Source organism: Trachurus trachurus (genome assembly GCF_905171665.1).
Source record: "Trachurus trachurus genome assembly, chromosome: 19".
Taxonomy (NCBI): Eukaryota; Metazoa; Chordata; class Actinopteri; order Carangiformes; family Carangidae; genus Trachurus; species Trachurus trachurus.
In genome coordinates, this window is record NC_139913.1 from 7,257,264 (window position 1) to 7,277,672 (window position 20,409).

The 20,409-nt window shown below is 40.8% G+C and overlaps 1 protein-coding gene across 4 annotated transcripts in view; it reads right to left on the reverse strand.

The window, feature by feature from the left end:
• Positions 1-20,409, reverse strand: part of LOC311002262 (calcium-activated potassium channel subunit alpha-1a-like) — an 83,114-nt gene that overhangs the window by 35,067 nt on the left and 27,638 nt on the right. For 3 of the 4 annotated variants that reach the window (XM_083993565.1, XM_083993568.1, XM_083993567.1), the window contains exons 3-8: positions 14,102-14,163; positions 8,139-8,232; positions 7,939-8,050; positions 2,800-2,875; positions 1,808-1,883; positions 1,469-1,639 (exon numbers count right to left, since the gene is read on the reverse strand). In XM_083993565.1, the coding sequence (XP_083849691.1) occupies positions 1,469-1,639; positions 1,808-1,883; positions 2,800-2,875; positions 7,939-8,050; positions 8,139-8,232; positions 14,102-14,163 (591 nt within the window). Of the gene's footprint in view, positions 1-1,337; positions 1,640-1,807; positions 2,195-2,799; positions 2,876-7,938; positions 8,051-8,138; positions 8,233-14,101; positions 14,164-20,409 lie in introns of those variants that run through there. The other variant, XM_083993566.1, reaches the window with a different exon arrangement.

Consider the following 20,409-nt stretch of genomic DNA (forward strand, 5'->3'; position numbering starts at 1 on the left):
GGTATGTCGATCTGTGACAGAAAATAAATAATAAAAATCAAGAGAAAGCCTTATGTGCCATGTTTTGCCCAACAAACACACGTCAGGTTGATTTAGAAAGCGCCACTAAATGGAAGGCAAACATTGACTGAAACTCTACACCGCTGCACAAGTGCGGAAAGTCACAGTTTTACTACATTAATTCTATACATAAAATCAACAATAATCTTTTTTTAACATTCACTGCTGCATCGGATATGTAACAAAATACTAGAGAAACAAACGCGTTATGAGGGGATTTTCATTTTACCCCTTAAATTTCTTTAGTTTGGAAAAAATAATCTTGCCCACGCTGTTTGATATTGTCGTTTATAAATTTATTTAAAGGTTTATTTGAAATGGGACCTCACATATTCATGAACATACAAAAAAACAACAATTAATTGTAGTAAATATGTCGGATTTAGCTCGGAGCTAGTTTCCATCCGTAGTCCCATGACACTTAAATAAATAGAATTACAATCAGACATTTAAAAACGATAAACATTTAAGACGACAGGCAATAACCTCCGTAGGGGGTATAGCAGCAGTTATAATTACAGTGTTGCAGATTACTCAGCAGGTGACAATGCTAGGCGACGCATTGCCACCTGCAGAGAGAGAGAGAGAAGAAAAATAACACAAAAAAATAAAAAAGGAATAATAATGAATGATCTAAATGCCTGATCAGTTGATTCGCAAAAAATCATGTTGTCACAGCTTTGGTTTGCAGCTGTGCTAGTAACACCAAAATGCCAACAGACTCTATTTCACCATATTACTGTATGGCACCATGCTGTTTAATCCACTTGTGAATAATCCATAATGATACAGATAACAATCTCCTCCCAGTGAGGCTACTTTCCTTATCAGGTGAGTGAGGTTGGTGGTTAAATCTCAGAGAGGATGTTTTCTGTTTGATTTCTTCTTTCATCATCATCTTATCCGTAATTTATCTAAAATTTGTCTTTTTTTATTCCTTAAAACGCCTTTAATTATTTGTGCATTGTGTAAGTCATAGTAATGTTGCTAGATCCATAAAGCTGCGCTGTACTAAATCATCCTTGTATCATTGTGTTTGTTGGAAAAGAGGGAGGGGAGGCAGGAGGGTGGAGCCACCTGAAACCGCAGTACTTACTTTACAGTTAATGAACAGATGCAAAACTTCTACATGTCATTTTGTAATGAGTACAGTACGTAACAAAACAAATCTTCAGCATTATACCTGAATAAATGCTGCATTACTGTAGACAACTCCTACAACTCATGACATGCAACATACTGTGGTGAAGTGGTGGGTCACAAAAAAATAAAAACACCTCAGTGTAAACAACGGGTGAAGGGCGTCCCGAGTTGACAGCGTCCTGGCGTTTGTTAACACCTGGCGGAGTGTGATGATTGGTTGCATGGAGGATTTTAAGCAGGAATAAGTAATGAGAGGGATTTTTACCAAACCACCAAGGATGAAGAAGACCATAAACAGGCGGCCCAGGGTGGTTTTTGCATAAACGTCTCCATAGCCAACAGTGGACATAGTAACCATGAGTAAGTAGACACATTCCCAGTAGGAAAGTGCCTGGGAATTTTGGAAGTTTTCCCAAGGATCCCCTGAGTTTTCCACCTGGAACAGAGGTTGAGATTTATACAACCATGATAACACATAGGAGTAAAGCATCTTTATCTTTTCACAATAATGCAAAGAAAAAAAAAAGAATGTACGAAAAAACGAGCAGCTAATTGCTACATCATCAAACTTTCACCTCGTCTTCACTGGCTCACATTAACTTACCAGGTGAATGAAGCCTGCTGCGGTTAGCCATGTGCTTATGAAAATTGAACACAGGTTCACCAGCTTTATAGAGTTGCTATTAGAAAAAAAAGAGCCAGACAACAGTGTTAAAATACACAGATATTGGTTATTATTGATATCAGAAATATACATTGTTTTTAAAACAAGAGAATCCATGTCCTAAAATGCCTTATATAACTTTTACATTATTTGAATTCTAAATAATGTGAGTGAAATTGAACAGAAATGCAGCAACATGCAACACAAAACAATGACAACTTTAAAACTACATTGTTGTCATAGTCCCCCTAATTATGGAATCACACTGCATGCTTTCTTTGTGTTGTTGTGGTTTGCCATATTAACACATGGCTCTATTTAAGCATTTGTTTTAACACATCTGCATTATAAACCAGTAAGTCTGAAAATCTCCCTCATCACATGCCATTCAAAGATGACCCACAAGCAAATCCTCCTCCCTGTGTGTTTACTATTTATATACTGTATGTGCAATGTTCTTTCAATATAGTTTGTGTCCATTTGACCTCTGTCTTCTACTTTGTGTTCTATCTTTACCTTCATCTGAGTGAACAAGCGAGGAGATTATTCTACAGCATTTTGTTGCACTATAAGCTCTCCCTGACATCTGTGCAAAAAGATTTAATTCGAAGCAGCGAGGACACAGAAAGCTGGGTTTGTTCCTGACATTTCAGTGCGTCCACTGTGCACAATATCACTGTGCTGTCTGAGGAAAACACTTGAAACTTGCAGCTACACCTCAGCAAATTAAAGCACCCACGCTGTGATTAATTTTGCATAAATAAAAACACTGCAAATAAAACTCAGTCTTTTCTTTTAAGTGAAACTGCACCTTGTTTATGCTAATGTCAACAAAATAACTCACTGTAGTGTACGACTTCATACTGCAAGAAACACTACACACACACACACACACACACACACAAAGTGAGATCAAATCTCCAAACACTTACCTTGTCTTTAGTATATTCAAAAACTGTAAAATTTCTGAGAACTGTATCAACCTTAAGGCCCTTAAAAACCTCAAGCCTGTGAGGAGGGAAAAAGACCATAAAGAAATTACCACATGAAAAATCCACACAACATCAATAACATTCGACTGTGGTTTAACAAGAACATCTGATCATACCTTTCATACTTTCATCCATGTTTATCAGCTTCATTGGATTCATATTGATAAAAAAAAATTGAAAAAACTCCCGACTGAACAAGCAGCACTGAACACTTGCTGGATCATAAAAGAAACATCTTTTTTGGGAATATTTAAGAGGAAAAAATATCCCAGATATCTCTTCAGCAACTCATACCAGTCTGTTTTAATCTCAGGAGCCTCGCAGAGCACCGGCATCTACCTGATACATGTTTCATTCCTACTGGATGAAACTCTGAACGTGGAGGAGATGAAAACCTGGATTAGCGTAAAGACAGGTGGACGCCGTCACGACAAATTGAATGAGTAAACAGATGTGACGTCAAATCCTACATTTGAGGGTATTTATGTGAGAAAAAAAATGGAGCCTGTTGCCAAGAGTTGAAGGACACAGTGCCGATAAAAACAGTGGTGACAACACAAACCTTGGCTCCTGTACATTTTTACTGACTGACTGAATCTTTGCATCATTAAAAAGCTGCGTATATAATTAATCACAACTTGATTATCAACGGTTTTCTGCCACTTCTGTCCAAAAAAGAACACATAAACCATCATTTGCTCCAAAAAAAAGCACCAGATAAATCAAAACCACATATTTTTCTTCTTCATGTTTTCTCGTTTAGGTGCATTGCGGAAAGGAAAACTCCCATCGGAGTTTAAAAGCCAAATGATTCACAGATCCAGCTCATATTTGCAAAGAAGCCGTATCCACTGCAGTGTCGGTGCCGCATGAGCAATTAAGAGCCACCTCAGCCAAGAGTGAGCAATCAAGTCAAATCCATCCCCACATGCATAAATCGGCCAGATGAATTTCCCTGCTGGAAATGGAATAGATCTATGCGAGCGCCAAATGACACAAATCAAAGACACTACAGGCACTCATTCAGCTACAAACAATATATATATAAATAATCTTTTATTAAAAAAAAAAAAAAAATGACATGGACCACGATGTGCCTCGCCAAAGCTCGTTTTTCATTACCAGTGAGCGTTTGCCAGATGGGGAGTATAATACAGAGAAAATCCTGAACCTGAACCTGCTCCAGCTGACACACACAGAGTCCAAAGAGTTTTTTGGACATGCCAGCCCTTCAGCTTTAGTGGAGATTTCCCCCCCTTCGTTCCCACGTTTTCCTGCAGGTCTTACCCCAGTAGGAGATTACATGGAAGCATGCACCGAAGCTGTAGCAGATGCTGTCCTGGTCCTCCTTGTCGACGACCTGCCCGTGGCCCATCCTGACCCTGTAGCCCTTCTGGAAGAGCTCCCCGGTCGATTTCTTTCTCCTTCTCGTGTTGGAAACGGTCTGAGAGTGCGTGCCCCCATCGGGCCCCCTGTACACTAACATCTTGGTGGGAATCATGTCTAAGAAATGACTTGTAAAAGTTTCCAACGTGAAGTTCAAAATCTGCTTCCCGACTCCTCGCTTCACTGTTCTCAATCTGCCTGGCCACAATATTATGTAGAAAAACTGTGATCCTCCTCCTCCTCCTCCTCCAAGAATTAAAAAAAAAAAAAAGCAGGTGCTTTCATGATATTTGCACCCAACAGGTTGTCGTCAGGCTCTTTTTTTCAAGAAGCATTTTCATCTGATTTACCTCAGACCTTCATGGTATCCTGGTGGCGATCAGGCGCTTCCAGCGAGCTTAAAGCAAACCCCCTTTCCCCATCAGGATATTAGAGTGTAAGCTCCTTTAGGATTCATCCAGAGAAAGGAAGAGGCCAGGCACAGTCTGTCCATCAGCTGGATTCACAACGTCGCCTACATCTCATCTCATACAGTACGACCCCACAGCTGCTCTTTGACCGATCTTGACAAACATTTCGCTCTCTAATCTCAAACAGCGTGTATCTTTGTCTCGCCTTTATTACAGAACACAAGTGGCATCAACAGCCTGTAAAGCTGTGTCTGTAAAAATGAGAAGCTTTGGCAGTCATTGTGTTTTTCTGTGGATTTAGTGATTCTGCAATAATCCTTAAATTAATCACAGCTGATGTAATAACTGCTATTGTAGTTGACGTTGAAACCAAATGCGCAGCAGGACAAATGTCACTGCAGAGAGAGAAAGAGAGAAAAAAAACCAACAACACAGCAGCCGACTGAGCTCTAAATCTGCAAAGTCCATTCAATCTGGAATGTGAATTAAAACCTGAAATATATATCGCATCACTGTCAGCAGTATACCGCATACTAACTAAATCATTTCCATTCAGATAATGAAGAGAGAAGTACAGATTTATTTCACAGTGTCTCACAATTTCCTACAAATAACCAACATATAGCTCTGAATATATATTAAGGTTTGTGGGAACTATGCGCGAGATTTAACACAATAAGGATTTAGAATTTGAATATCTTGACATTTTTGCTTTTTTGTGTGGATTATTTCATCAATAAGCCTTTTCTAGAATTGATCTGCTTAGATAGTGTTTTGTTTTGTTACTGTATAAGGCGTCAGAAGTCAAGAAAGTTGCGAACTGCTGACTAAGGGAGTATTTTAGTCAGTAAAAATGCCAAAAAGAAACAAACCAAAAAAAAAAAAAAAATCTACATATATGGCCATGTTCCAACAACATAATAATAATGAATTATTTTTTATTTAGGTTAAAACCGGACTTTCTGGAAATCGACAGCAGAAACAAACTCAAACTCATCACACTCAGAAAACTGACTGACCTGAAAGTACAGCTGGGAACCACCACTTTAGTGCATTTGCTTTTAAGGACATTTTGTTTCAGCAGAGAGTTTAATGCTAAAAGCCTCTTTCTGTTTCACTCTGGAGGGAAAAGCTGCAACATGTGCTCCCCAGCAAGACACGAATATCTAATCTGACAGAGTTATGTTCTCTTCACCTCATAATAGCTGACAGACTTGCACTGGATAACTGTGCAGAGATAAATGTGCTGCTTTAGGAGGCTGCCTGTATTTCACACCCGCAGCAGGTGAGAGCTCCAGCTTCAAAAATGCAGGCTTGGCAACAAAGAAGCGCTGCCGCTGCTGTATTTTGTTGTTTCCACGTGAAGACGTGTGGCGCTCGCAGCTGCACGTTTGTTCATGCAACAGTGAGCGTTGGTTTGAGGAGAATATCAGCACAGAGTGTGTGTATTTGAGTCAAATGTTCAGACAGCAGGATTGGCAGATTAGCAGTTTGGCTGAGCGCCGTGTGAAATATGGAGTGTGGATCAGAAGAGGGAGTTTGACAGCTGCAAGCGGAGCTGGCTGTGACCTCATCACCTGTTTAACCCCAGTTTAACTCAACACTCAATTAGTCACTAATCCACCATCACCAGTTGTTATAATTACAATATATCTCATGGAGAAAATGCCCCGAGTTGGAAAAACCATACATACATTGTTTCTTTAATTTCTATAAAACCCACTATCGGCATCTGTGTGACAGGAAGTGTACCGTTGGTAGTGTGAACTACAGTCAACAGAGGGAGAAGTCTTTAGTCCAAATGAGAGGTGAGAGTCACGCGTGGCCGAGCAGAGACAAAAAAGAGCAACACCTACACCTACGCAACAGGAAGGGACAAGTAACAACAGGGTCACATTACTGCACTGGACTGTGGGAACAATGATTCAACTACGTACAACTAAAACTGCAACTTACAACAAACAAAATGTGGTTTCATCATCAGTTTTTCTTTTTTTTGTAATGATCTATTTATATGCCTACTGTAAATGTTATTCTCATAGATATAGTTCATCCAACTGAATGAAGAAAATAAATGGCCAGAAACTAAGCACTGTTTCTTGGAATAAAAGAAATAAGGAATGAAAATTGCAACTAACAGTGAAAGGAATTCTGGGTATTAATATGTGGAAGAACATCACAGCAAAAGTGTTGAAATAAAATGCCAGCAATGCTCTCTCATGTCCACTAGATGGCACCAACAACCACCATTTCCTGACACTGTTTTCACACCACAAGTCACAGTGCATCAGCCCAGAGAAAACACACGGGCACATTATGCAACTGTACTTATCAAGCTGTCATTTTGGCTCCAGAGTAGAGCTTGTTCATCGCTGAACGAGGTGCTGGTGTTGGCTACACGGCAAGTTTGTTCCTCAGCTGATGGGAGAAGAAAATAAAGAAGCAGTAATAAAAAATGTGTAACGCAGCAAAAAATAAAAATAAAAAGATCCCCTTTAATCCTCTAATTCCTCACAGACCTCTCCGAGTGATGAGCTTCACACATTTAGCAGATTGACTTCTATTCTAGCACTCAAGCGCCCAACAAAGCCTATTACCTTTTTTTTTATCCATTTGTGTGCTTCTGTGCAGAGCATGATTTCATTTGCGAGTTACTGCAGGTGTGCTGGAGAGCTGCACCGGGAGGTGAAGGGCATATGAACGACACCTGCCGGCTGCCGCACAACGGCCACTGCCCACGACACGCGGCCAAAGACACGGAAGTCGTGGGAAAAACCCATTTCCTTTCAAACCGACTCACAGAGATGCCTGTGTAAATGGCACACCCTTTGACAGCCATACAATATTTGATAGTGCTGTCATGCAAACAAGCAGCAGTTTGAGGAGTGATGCTCCTGAGTCACCATGCTTTCCAGTTTTCATGCTGCACTGTAGCAGAGATTTCAATCTGATGCACTGTTTCCACAGTAACAGTGAGGATCATCGAACTTTCATGCACAACATGCAAGGCCCCAACATGAAGTTCACTCCATGACAAAATTATCAAACTTATATGGCTCAGATTGAAGGTGTGCCCACCTGAAAGACCACAAAATACCAACAAGTTCCCTTTTTTGGAACTGAAGTGATGAGCTGAGATTATCAGGTTTGTTCAGTTACACACAGTGAAGCCACTGGGTGGCACCACGGGCTGCTGGGAAATACAGGCTTTAAAAAAAAAAGAGAAAAAAACACGCTTGGGTCAGTTAATCAGCCAGGGTGTGAGCATCGTGAGCATCCTTACCGAGCCAGCTCCTGTTCAGGTACACCGACACAAACACTGGAGGAACTGTGAAGAAGTCCACCACCGAGTTCACCTCCAGCCAGAACCACAGCTTGTCATTGGCAGCAATAAACTGGGGGAAATTCAGAGTTGAAGATAAGGTCCGCAGCGTTCAGGTACACAGGCGGGAGTGCGAGACAGCAGCTTCAGCTTTTACTTACACGGAGGCCGAAGTAGAGCAGGAAAAACACGTTGAAAGCCATGTCGATCTGCAGCGTGAAGTCTTCGTAGAAGTTCTGACAGGACTCGATAGGACTATTAGAGACAGAAATACAGCATGTTATACAAAGGCAAGAAGTAATAATAAAGTGAGGAAGGTTTTGGCAAAAAATGGACATTTGACAACCGTATTTCATGAAAAATAAAGCATAAGAGATGCATTCTTCTTTTCCTGAAAATGCATTTTTTAAGATTCCCAAACGAAGGGGAACATAAGTGTTCAAAAAAGTGCAATAGTTGATACTTTCCAATGGTTTTTCTGTTGAGAAAAGACATGCATGTATTGTCATACAAGCAATAACTTGTTGAGATACCTGGTTGTTAACCCTTAAATAACTGCACAACAATCTGCCTGAGGAATATGTCGTTTTCCGAAGTGCATTAATACAAGATGAAAACGGTGCCGTTCTCCTTTCAGGCCTGCATTTCCAATCTCACGGACGTATAAGTCCCGTATTAAGTTAAACATGATGGAAATGCAGAGCCAAGGCAGTAGTTTAAGGGTTAAATGCATGCAGGGTTCATGTCCTCTTTTATGAAATCAGGCAGCCAAAGCAAATGCTAGCAATGTAGTGAAGTCTCACCCTCAAAAAGCTCGAATCTGGCACTAAGAATTCAAATAAAGAGAAATAATTAACCATGTAAAATGGAGTGTAATAGGTTAGTTTGAATGTTTAATAGAAGTTCATGACCTGGAGGATTAAAAATAAATTTTAAAAAATCCTCTGGGAATATTATTCACACCTGAAATGAAAACACAGGTTCACACAATCGAAACTTAACAAGGTGCTACAGAAGAAGAGTTAATTATGTAAATGTATAGATGTGATGTGGACATCATGTTCTATTAATGCATCATTAGCATGAATTAAAACACAACACAAAGTTTCATGATGGTTAATTGCATTAGTGTTGAAATGATTAGTTGATGGATTAACTATGTTTGACATAAAATTACAGTGCCGCAATTTTGATAACTGATTAATCAGTTGAGTCTTTAATTAAATCAAGAAATGTTCTACTTTCACCCTCACAAATAGTTTTTTTCAGTTCTAGATTTAACTTAAAGGGATAGTTCACCCAAAATTAAAATTTCACTCATCTACTCACCCTCATCAAATCACACGAGATTTGCACTGACCGGCGGAACAATTTCTCATGTCGGGGCTTCAATACAAGACTAGAGGGATATTACAGACGAGCAGTATGGAGGTATTTGGATGTTTTTTGGTGTGTCTTTTTGGACGAAGAAAAGTGAGCACCATTCACAACCATTATATATGGACAAATACTGCTGCGCTGACCCCCCCGAAACTCCGAGAGGGCACGGAGGACTCTGAAAATTCTCCCAGCCCTTAGTCGACATGAGGGTGAGTAGATAATGAGTGAAATTTGAATTTTGGGTGAACTATCCCTTTAATATCTTCTGGTTTTAGAATACACACATAATTTCAAACACGTCACCTCAGGATTTTGTGCAACTTTATTGGATTTATTTAGATATTATACACAAAATGACACAATCTTGTATTGCAGAATTGGCTGGTCTATGACTTTAAACAAAGTGAATGTTGTTTCCTTTTGCTATTAACACACTGAGAGGGTTTGGGATCTGCTGCTGACCTGAGGAACAGGTCACCGTGGTGCAGCATTTTACTCTGCAGCGTGTTAGTGTAGAGCAGGTCACTTTCACGTAGTTTGTTTTTAGTGTCAGTGTTTGTCCTCCAGCTGCAGGATCCCTCCACTCATTCACATTCACCAGCTTCACTAATGCACACCGCACCACTCAGCATCTACACGCCCCCCCCAACCGTGCTGTTTAATACCATTCGGATTAAAGCAAATTGCTTTTGTTATGTAAAAAAAAAAAGAAAAAAAATCGAATAAACTCCCTTTGATAAAATACTGTCCTTGAAGTTCATGAGGTGACATTAAAATACCTCTGGGATTATTTTGAAGCGATCTGATGCACAGCAGCGACTCAGCTGATCTTCTGGTTGATGATCAAGAGGTCGGTGCTGTGATGAGGCAGACAGCTTCACACATTGAGTCTGATGGAGGCAGTCTTTATAGAGAACCTCAGCAGCAGACAGTATATTACTCCTTTGCATTGTTTTAACCCTTGAGTGTAAACTGGACTTGCTGTTTCACTGCACTTGGCTAAACAATGGTCAGAAAACGGCTGCTTGAGCTCATGAATTTATTAAATCTGGAGTCCAGCTGTTCATTGGTGAATCTATCTGAATCTGAACATGCTTATTTTAAGGAAACATGAGAGACAAGCAGAAAAAAATATTTCAAAAGTGCTGATGTAGGGATTTACATCGGTGTCTCAGTCACATTTGTAGAACATAGGACTTTTTTTTTTCCTTCAAAGAAATCTTTCAGGTTATGAATTATTCATATTTTCAGTCATTTACAGGCAGGAAAGGGCACAGGAATGGGCTGATAAGAAAATATATAACAAGAAATACTGCATCTTAGTTTTATTTCTTACTATATTGTTGTATTTGTGTGTACAAATAGGGGAGCAATATTTTTTCAGCCTTGAACTGTTGTATACTATAATTTAGTTTTTGCTATCGCTTAAGATTTGTAGGATTTTAAAGGCTCCTTATTATAATATTTCTTGTATTTTGGTAGAAAAACACTGTAAAAAATGGCAAAATGAAAAGTTGAATTCATTGATTCATGTAGAAAAAAGGATTCCCTCAAAGCACAATGACAAATATCAATATGACAAATCTGGTGCATGGGAAGAGGTAAACTTCTGATAAGGAGCTTGCGATTTTAGAGAGAAAAGAATTTTCAATAAAAACAACACATCTGATCGCGTACGGGGAACTGGTTGTTGTTGATGTGCAGTCGCTTCTTTACTTCTGTTGTATCTCATTACCTTCTCTGCAGTTCCATCTACATTTCATTAAATTGTTACATTCGTCTTTCTTGCATCTGCATATTTTTGTTTTTCTCAAAACAGTAGAAAAAAAGGCAAATACTGTATAACCAGTCTTTTCTTTGGCACCTCTAAAAATAGTGTGAAGATGGTGGATGGTTTCTGTCCTCATTCACGGTAATGACACGTCAGCCTGGCAAATCCCTGTCATAGCAGGGTGACAGACCATATAGCAGAGGCAGGCCTGCAGTGCTAAATAATTGAGTTCCAGTTTGCATGGTGTGGAAGAGGTCTAAGCCCGTTATGGTTCACAAACCCTCCGTATCCATAGCTGCTCATGGTCTCTCACTTCTGCAATGAATTCAGCCGCACATCAAACAGGATTGATCAGTTCATATGCAGAAACCTTAATGTTCTTAATGGGAGTGCAAATGATTCATGGGAGACTTTATAACCTTGACTAAAAGCTGAACCCACAGAATTCACTCAGATTGATTTATATCCCAATATGACATGGGCTCTTGCCGTTAGTCCTTTTGATACCTTCATTTAGGCTTTATTGATTTAAGGGTCACTAATCAATATTCCCTTTATTAACAATTCTTCAAATGACCGTAAATGATGAGAAAAGGATTGTAGTAGTGAACTCAGAAATACTCATAACACAAATTAAAAGTTCTAGCCTTCAGTTTCCAAGACTTTTAACTAACGATTTTGCCAACAAATTTATACCCAGTGCTCTTTTTAAGCAGCTATATGTTCACACCAAAAATAAACTCAATGTAGAGCGGCTATAACTAATCAATAGCAAGACATGTAGGAGGTAAACAAACCCTTACCCCAGAAACAGAGCTACACGTGCAGTGAATATTAGATTTGTCAAGTGAACAGAAATGTGACTGATGAATGTTAACGTTGCTCCGCTCCTCTTGCTCACGGTGTTTACCTATTTACAGGTCAATATTTGGTGATAACTGGCAAATGTGATCATTGTGCTGCCCCCGAGTGGCCATAATCAGTCAATGCAGAGAGACACAACTAGCTGGAAACCAGATGTTGCTCGGTAACTGCACAGTTATGTTTGTTTTATCTGCCCCCCGAGTGGTAAAAGTGATCATTATTATGAAATTCTTTATCAATAAATATCTGAATTGAGATTATATGTATATAATTAGACATAGCTACTGTTAGAATCTGGCTGAATATTTAGCATCTGCTTTCAATGCTTGTTCAGTGCGTTCACTGGAACGCTGACTCCCTCCGTGTTCATCTTGACTTACAAATGATGTGGAGCCTCACAGGAGCAGAGGGCGCAACGTAAAACACCACTATAGCGTTACAAAGCAAAACTTTCTGGCTCCTTCATCTCTGTGCAGCTCGTAGCTCGAGTTCTCCTCTCTGAATGTAAAAAATGGGTCTGCTGTGTTGTCTTTCTCAGCTTGTTGCTTCCAGCCAGGTCAGCCTGTCCATCATACAACAGCCCAAGCAGCCCCACAGGACTAATTACAGGAAGGGCTGTATCTGTTACAGTCTGCTACCACTCAGAAGCATGCAAGAGAGCAGCTAACTGGCTGCTCTTTGGCTTTAAGTGCCGGGGCTTGTTGGGTTGACAGGTAGTGAAAAACTACTGTGTGAATAATAGAAAGACCTGGAGAAGACTGAATTAAAACTAGGACAAAGAGCTTCGGAGGGCGAATATGAAAATAAGACACTGAACAGGTGCCGCAGCATCGTTACTCATTGTCTATTTAACAATTCCCTTTCATACGTGTGAAAAGGTTAAAGAGGCGGGTCGAAGGTCGCCCATCCTTCATCAGGTGAAAAGGTATCGGGCGCTGCGACAGGCAACTTCTGAGAACCGGAGGCCACAGATGGCATTGGTGGGGATGTAACTCTACCTGCGCTTGTCCAGATAATGAAATGAGATCATGCTCGCAAACCACATCAGAGCAAGCTGAGCCCTCAGCTATATGCGGTCTTATGAAATAACAAATAACCTGAATGCCCGCCACCAGGACCATGAGCCAGATTACATGAGTTTATAGCCCATTTTCTCATCTTTGCCTTAACATTACTCCCAGTGGGGAGTCTCTTTGGGCATGATAAAAGCTTTTATCCTGGCGTATTTTGCCCTACATCTTAATGGCACATCCTGTTCAAACACCACCAGGCTGCAGTAACAGTATACTGCTGCACATGAAGCTAAAAGGGTTTTCCGCTTCCTCGGGTTTGATGAGCGATGGTGATTGTTTCAAACAGGAACTTTGGTCTTTCCTGCCTGTTTGAGAGTCCCATTCCTTTCATTACAGTGGTTAAGCAAACCTGGACGGGGCCTGGATGATAACGTCAGCTTAAATGAGTCGATGTAAATGTCAATAAAAACAGACACTAAGTACATGTTCTCAAATACCATATACCGCACTGTAAAGAGAAGAAAGCACTCAGGCTTATCAAGGCTGAGCTATATGAGGTTTTATGACAGTGTAGTGGTCATTTAATGGCTGAGGCTGAGGAACTCATACATGTCTGGAACACACACAACTGTTATGTAATCTGTACGACTGAAGAAACATCATGTTATCAGCAAGATTTTAGTGACTGCCATAATATGAGTAGCGGAATTGGTGAATTTCTATCAGCTAGTGTATGTCTCTGAGAGAAAACTGTCATACTTTGCATTTTATAATGATGTGTATATGTAAGGATTCAGAGGACGGAGACAGAAGGACTTGAGACAGACTCAAGCATCTCTTTGTTAAATTTCTCATTTTCTTCCATCCAACCTCAGACCTGTTGTGGTTGGTCCCGTTGCCACAGGGCATCACTTCTGCAGTGGCAGTGTTACAATTTACACAGCCACATCTCAAACGTGGATCTGATTCTCACGGTCAAATGAGACATTTCAGCCCGAGAGCAACGTTTTCACACTGAACTCTGGGAAAATGACAAAAGTGGCTTAAAAAGGAACCTGTCATCCCAAATAATAATAATAAAAATAATAATACTTACTCAGAGGAATCTATGAAGTATATTACGAGGGCTCCAATGCTGAGAGCAAATACAAGAACCACCTGTGTAAAAGAAGAAAACAAACAGGTTAGATCTACAGTATAGTGAGAGTTGACAGTAGTTAATCCTCAGATCTTCTGCTCTAATCAATCAAAAGTGTTTAAGGGATGTGGAGGAATTTAAGAACACATTGTCAAAACCAAGTTACACAACATTTAACAATACATCTATCAAAAAGAAATCATCATAAAAATATAATAGCAAAGTAAATTAATAATTCAATCTGATATCTTTGAAGACTGATGATGACAGAGCAGATTTCTGTCAAAAGCATGACTCATTAGACGGCGTCAACAAGGGAGCAAACTCACAGAAAGTTGTGAAATAGCAGAAGTGTGTTTCAAGGTGTGTAGCTAAAGTTTAATGCTTTTTAATGAGAATGAACAGTGTCATCCTGTTATCAATAAAGCAAAAAAAGAAAGAGTCACACAGTTTGGACCAGCAGTGCCACAAACAGACTCTTCAGTTACTGTACTGTACGTCTGACAGTGTAAATAAATACACAAGAGCCGGGCTCATCATGTAAATTGGCAGCGTAAGAGTGGGCGAGGTGACAGAATCCTTTCACAGACACAAACACAGACACAAACAAGGAGGGACACGGCTGAGCCTGAAGCTTTCGGTGGCCGCAGCGGAGCAGCATGATAATAAAAACCAGGGCAGTGCTTTTGACTCTGTCACTCTGCAGCGACGGGAGGGGCGGGGGTAGTAGTGGTGGTGGTGGTGTGAGGTTGGGGCAGTGCTGGAGTAAGCTGAGCGACTTTCAGAACAGACCGGGGAGGCAGGTGTTGGGGTAATAAACATGAGCGCGAGGCCGGGGTGTAAGCAAACAAAGCAAGAGTGGTCAGGTGACAGCTCTGACACTGACAGAGTGCAGGGGAAACTTAATTACCGTCTTTAATGACACAGAAAATCAGACTTGTCTGTAAATACATATAGTTAAGAAGAATAAACACGGCAAAAATCTGATATTTCGTGGACAAACTAACAGAGATCTGGGTCAAGAAAAGGGTGGGACTACTGCTCCTTCATTTCAGTCTTTGCTACGAGCAGGAAACAACCTGTGTGTGTGTTCTCACCTGACACAACACCAGTGTCACTGAGGATCCCCGAGTAAAATGCAAAAAGAGACTGCTGTCACGTTGTGTTTGTCAAACCAGAGGAGAAGAAGGTGGACAGTGGTTATCACAAATGAGGACGAAATCTCTGTTACCTAACTAGAGCATACTTTAAAAAAAAAACAAAAAAACAAAGTAGGCTAAAAAGCAACTAAGCTATAACACATTTCACTTGTTTATACATTTCACATTTTGCAGTGCAGCTGTTACAAAACATGTTTTTGTGCCATTTGGGGTTATAAAAGCCCTAGATTTTTTAAATCTTTAAAGCTAATGCTAATTTTACAGTATCGTCAATTGATACTTAGAAGTACCAAAAAGCACAGGAAGCTCATTGCAAAATGTGCGTCCTAATTTTGTGTTCAAAAAGCTGTCGCTAATGTAGACAGGACAGGGGCTCGACCCACAGAGACACACAGATATGATTTGTGGCAGACGGCATAACAAATGTTTTACATCCCGAAATACACCACTTGCTTATCTGCGACCCTACCTGCCTGCCCTTTCATCTATTTAGAAATGGCACAATGGCCATCCTGAACAAGAAGCCAATGAGCATCCATAATGAATGAGCTCAGCCCAATTCATTTCCATGATGTGAAATTGTATTGTCAACCCCGCAACCACTGATCGCTCTGTAATGACAAAAAGCACCCGCATGCATTTTTAATCGACCCTTCCTCTTTGAAAGCCAGGAAATCTCTTTATGCCTCTGACCATCCCCAGTCCCAGAAACTGGAAACAATGTTGGTGCAACCCTAGAAATGCTAATGTGGCCGGCAGAGGAAAGATTCAGGGATGTCAGTGAATAAAACACGCCTGGCTGTAACAAAGACGGAGACGCTCACGACTGGCTTTGTCAATGGCTTTGACAGCAGACCGCGGCCAGTGCTCAGCATTCATCTCGGTCACAGGATAATGATACATCACATCTGTATCTCCGGCCACCTCCAGCCAGTTTTGCTGGCAGATGGCTGAAGGTGGGTGTGTGGGTGTGTGTGGGTGGGTGAGCTCAAGCTGATAGAGAGGACCGGCCACTGCACAAGTCCCTCTGCATGACTGCCAAGACCTGCTCAGACCAATTTGCATTTCCTTTTGCCAGCATGCTCTTCACTTAATGTCAACGCTGCTTACAAAGTGGGAGGGATACAAGGAAATGTCACATATCTCCTCTAAAATGTTCCAACAATAATCGTTCAATGCCAGGAAAGGAGAAATGTTTTTTAAAAGAAACAAAAGAATAGTTTTTATGACACTGTCTCACCTGACAAACCAGATGCCAGATAAAACCGAGGTACCTGAAGTAAGTCCAATGGTTGTTACTTAGAACCATGTGGGAAGACTTTGTTGGAATTTGTGAGAGAAAATGCAGGTGCTCTGAAATAAAACTTGCCAGGTAACTTGATGAACCATCTGTCTGCTGCCGTCTATCACCAGCTAACTGGAGCAGATTCTGCAAGCTTCCCAATTTTTTTTGACGACCAGTGGAGCCTATGGCGAAGTCGGACTTTGGAGAAGAGTGAAAAACATCTTTTCTGCTGAGAAATGCCTTCAGTGCCGGTCTCTGCTCAGGAAGAAGCATCTATGTACACTGGAGCCACCACTGTTGATTGTCTTCACACCTACAGTACAATAAGACATGTCCATATCGGCCAGTGCTTTCTGCCTCATAGGACATTGATTGTTCTGATCCGGTGTCGTTGGACCATAAATGAAAAGCTTGATTCCCATTTGGAACAAGTCCAGCTGCTGTGCTAGCACTTGCTAACATCCGGGACAGCTAGTGGGGTTAGTAGCCCTCCTATTCTGCCCCAAGACCTGAGCCCTGTCATTGGCTGGAGAGAAAACAGACAGACTCTCTCGCTCTCCACCCAGAAACGTCCCTGTGCACAACAAAACAAAGCAAAAGACCAAAATACAGGCAGAGGGAGTGCTGCAGACACAGCCAACACCATACAGGACTAGGAGCCCATAAGATGGATTTCATTTGTATAAGTTTATTTTTGGGCAAAAAAAACTGCAGACTCTACCTTTAAACATTACCTTTTCAAAGTATTTCTTCACAGTCTATAGTCAAGACTTCAGATATTGTGACCTTTTGGTTTGAGGCTGAATTGTGAATTGAAGCACAGACAATGTCATTCTGTATATAGCACAGGTTTGTTTGTTTGAAATACGTCTTTAAGAAGTCAAACACGTTATGTCTGACGTCAATCTATCCAAGTCAAGTCTCAAATCCTCATTTCTTTGGATAAGGATCTGACTCAAGTCATAAAGAACAACAGAGAGAGAGCAACTAAACTGAATAAACAAATGAAAACTTTCCATCTGATTCATCTTCTGTATTTTAAATAAAAAATGATTATTCAAGGTCATAAGAACTCATCAGCATCACCATCATTGATCCTGCCTGTGATGTACAGCATATCAGTGCACCAGCACATCTTAAGCATTCAGAAGTCAACCTGCAAACATCAGTGAAACCCACTCATGCTCCTCCACTCTTCCGAAAGTGTGACTCACCACCATCAACCAGTGTGAATAACATGCCAAAGAAACAGCAACTTTACCTGGACTGGAAAAACACTTCTACAGTACAGTGCACTCTAACTTCTGACGATGAGAAAAGAGACAGATGGAGGCTGATTATATACAGTTTGTGAACCCCGAGTAGTTTAGATTTTTCTGTTGTTTTACCATGATTTTCTTATTTTATCATCACCAGTTTTTATACATGAAATGTCAGGTTTATGTTTATCAATTCCACGTAGCTACTTGTTTTGAGGGAACTGTGAGTGAGTGCCAGCAGAGTATGTGAAAAATGGAATCAGAGTATGTGCAAAAGTAAGTGAACCCCAGCTGCGTTGGTAAAAGCAAGTAGGTAATAGACTCAGGTGAAACACACGTGGGTGCTCAAGTAATCAATTAAGCAGAGCAGACTAATGAAATAAGACATCTTTAGAAAAGGTAATGAGCACCAAACTACTGTCGTGCCACAGCATCAAACATACAGATCAACAATGCAGAGAGGAAAGGAGATGTCCAAAGACGTCAGAAAGAGGATGGTAACAGCCCATCAGTGTAGGGAAAGCTACGAGACCAGCTCCATCCAACACTGTAAGACAAATCATCTACAAATGGAGGGCACTCTGCATCACAACAACTCTACCCATACAGTAAGTGAAAGGCCGTCAAAACTTTCACCAAGAAGCACCAGAAAAGTAATAAATCAGGTAAAAGCCAACCCACACATCACTTTGACCGAGTTGTGAACCTCTTTGGCAGCATCTGGGAAGATTGTATATGCGTCTACAATCAGGCAAAAAAAAGAAAAAATGAATAGACATGCCATTCATGAGAGAGTTAGTCGAAGGAAGCCTCTGGTCACAAGAATGAACAAAGTTGCCCATTTAAACTTTGCCAGAGATCACTTGGACAAACCTCTTCTTCTTCTTCTCAGGACAGATGAATCCAAAATGTCATTATTTGGCCATAATCACAGGCACCATGTTTGGAGGGTTCACAAACTTTCAAGCAGCACTGCACTGTGTTTTAATGTAACATTGCAAAGCTTTTTAATGTATAATTGATAAAAGGAAAGACATTTGGCATTTTAGTTCAGCGAGAATACAGTAAACATTAATATTACAGTGCTGCAGTAGGTCAGTTAAAGGAATCAGAGGCCTCATTGAAATTCAGTCAAGGTAGAAACATGTTTTAAAGATTCTGCAGTGGGAGCTTGTGTTTCTCTGTGAGTGACTACAGGGTCTAAAAACAGGATTCACCAGAAGCAGGGGTCACTTTGTTCCGTAATTCCTCAAAGCCTGTGGTCACCGTGGGGATCAAAGCTGTCATTGGTGGGATGCCTGATATTTCAAATGTGTAGTCGAGTGGCCTGTCTTTGTTTAAGTAAACGCCTCCAGTCCCCGGCTCCATTCTCCCTTGTGTCGCATCCAGTTCATGCATCACTTACTTTTAACTCTCTGCAACTTTAAAAAAAATGTTCTTAGGCGCACGAGTCCCTGACACGGCGGCCCTGGTGTGGTGACTCTTTGACCCTGAGCAGATTCCCCCCACAAGAACACATAACAGTGCTGTTTTCCAAAATTAAAATGACCTAAGGATGTTGATGCGTTCCATCCTGGCCATCTGTCTGTCCTCAAATGCCACATTGATTAATAAGTCATCTCGCACATAATGACACTCACAAAATACAGAGCTGTATAATAGAGGAGGCAAATCATGGAGCACCCTTAGGCTGAATAGCGCCATAATAGACTGTGATATGAATAGCAGTGAATATCGTTTTCTGTGCTTCAATGTTTTCCCCTGGAACTTTGAAAATGTGTTTCCTTTTTTAGGATGCAATTTCCCACCATGAAAAACAGCAGCACAGCTTTGCTTATGTTTTAAATCACAACACTATAGTCATTAAGTTTTATTTTGTATTTTTCTTTTAGCTGTTGACTGGCTGTGAATCATCTTGTAAAGACACAAATCCCCTAATCGATGAACTTTACTTGAATACATTGATGTTCATGCACTTTTATTGGATTTAGAGCGGCTGTAAATGTTCACGTAACGGACCTTTAATGTAAGACACACCTTGTATAGCGCCATCCTCACTAACTAGACTCTATTTGCAGCGCTGTTGCGTAGTTTATCCTTCGCCCAGGGTGTTAACAGTAAATTAGCATCTTTACAACAACAGCCATAAACGTGATGGACCGAGGCCTTGACAAACACACGGACACCAAATTAACATCTGAGACATTTACAGTGTCGTTACTGTTGAACTGCAGGTCGTTCGGAGCTGACAGGACGTCTGTGACATGTGATGCAACTTCGACTCTCAAGCTATCGCTGTTATTGCTCGACAGTTAAGGGGTTGGCGTGTGTTGGCTGCCAAAACACGCATGATGGCACCCACCGACCTCACTGTGACCTCTTGATGGCTCTCACCTCTCTATTTGGAGCACTGAGAGCGGGCTACGCACAATGAGCATTTGGCCGGCCTCACAAAGGGCTGCACAATTATGGCTAAAATAATAATCCTGATTACACTGCTCCATTATTGTCAGAATCAATCAGAATTACCAGGCTACGCTGATGAGGGTAAACAATTATTTA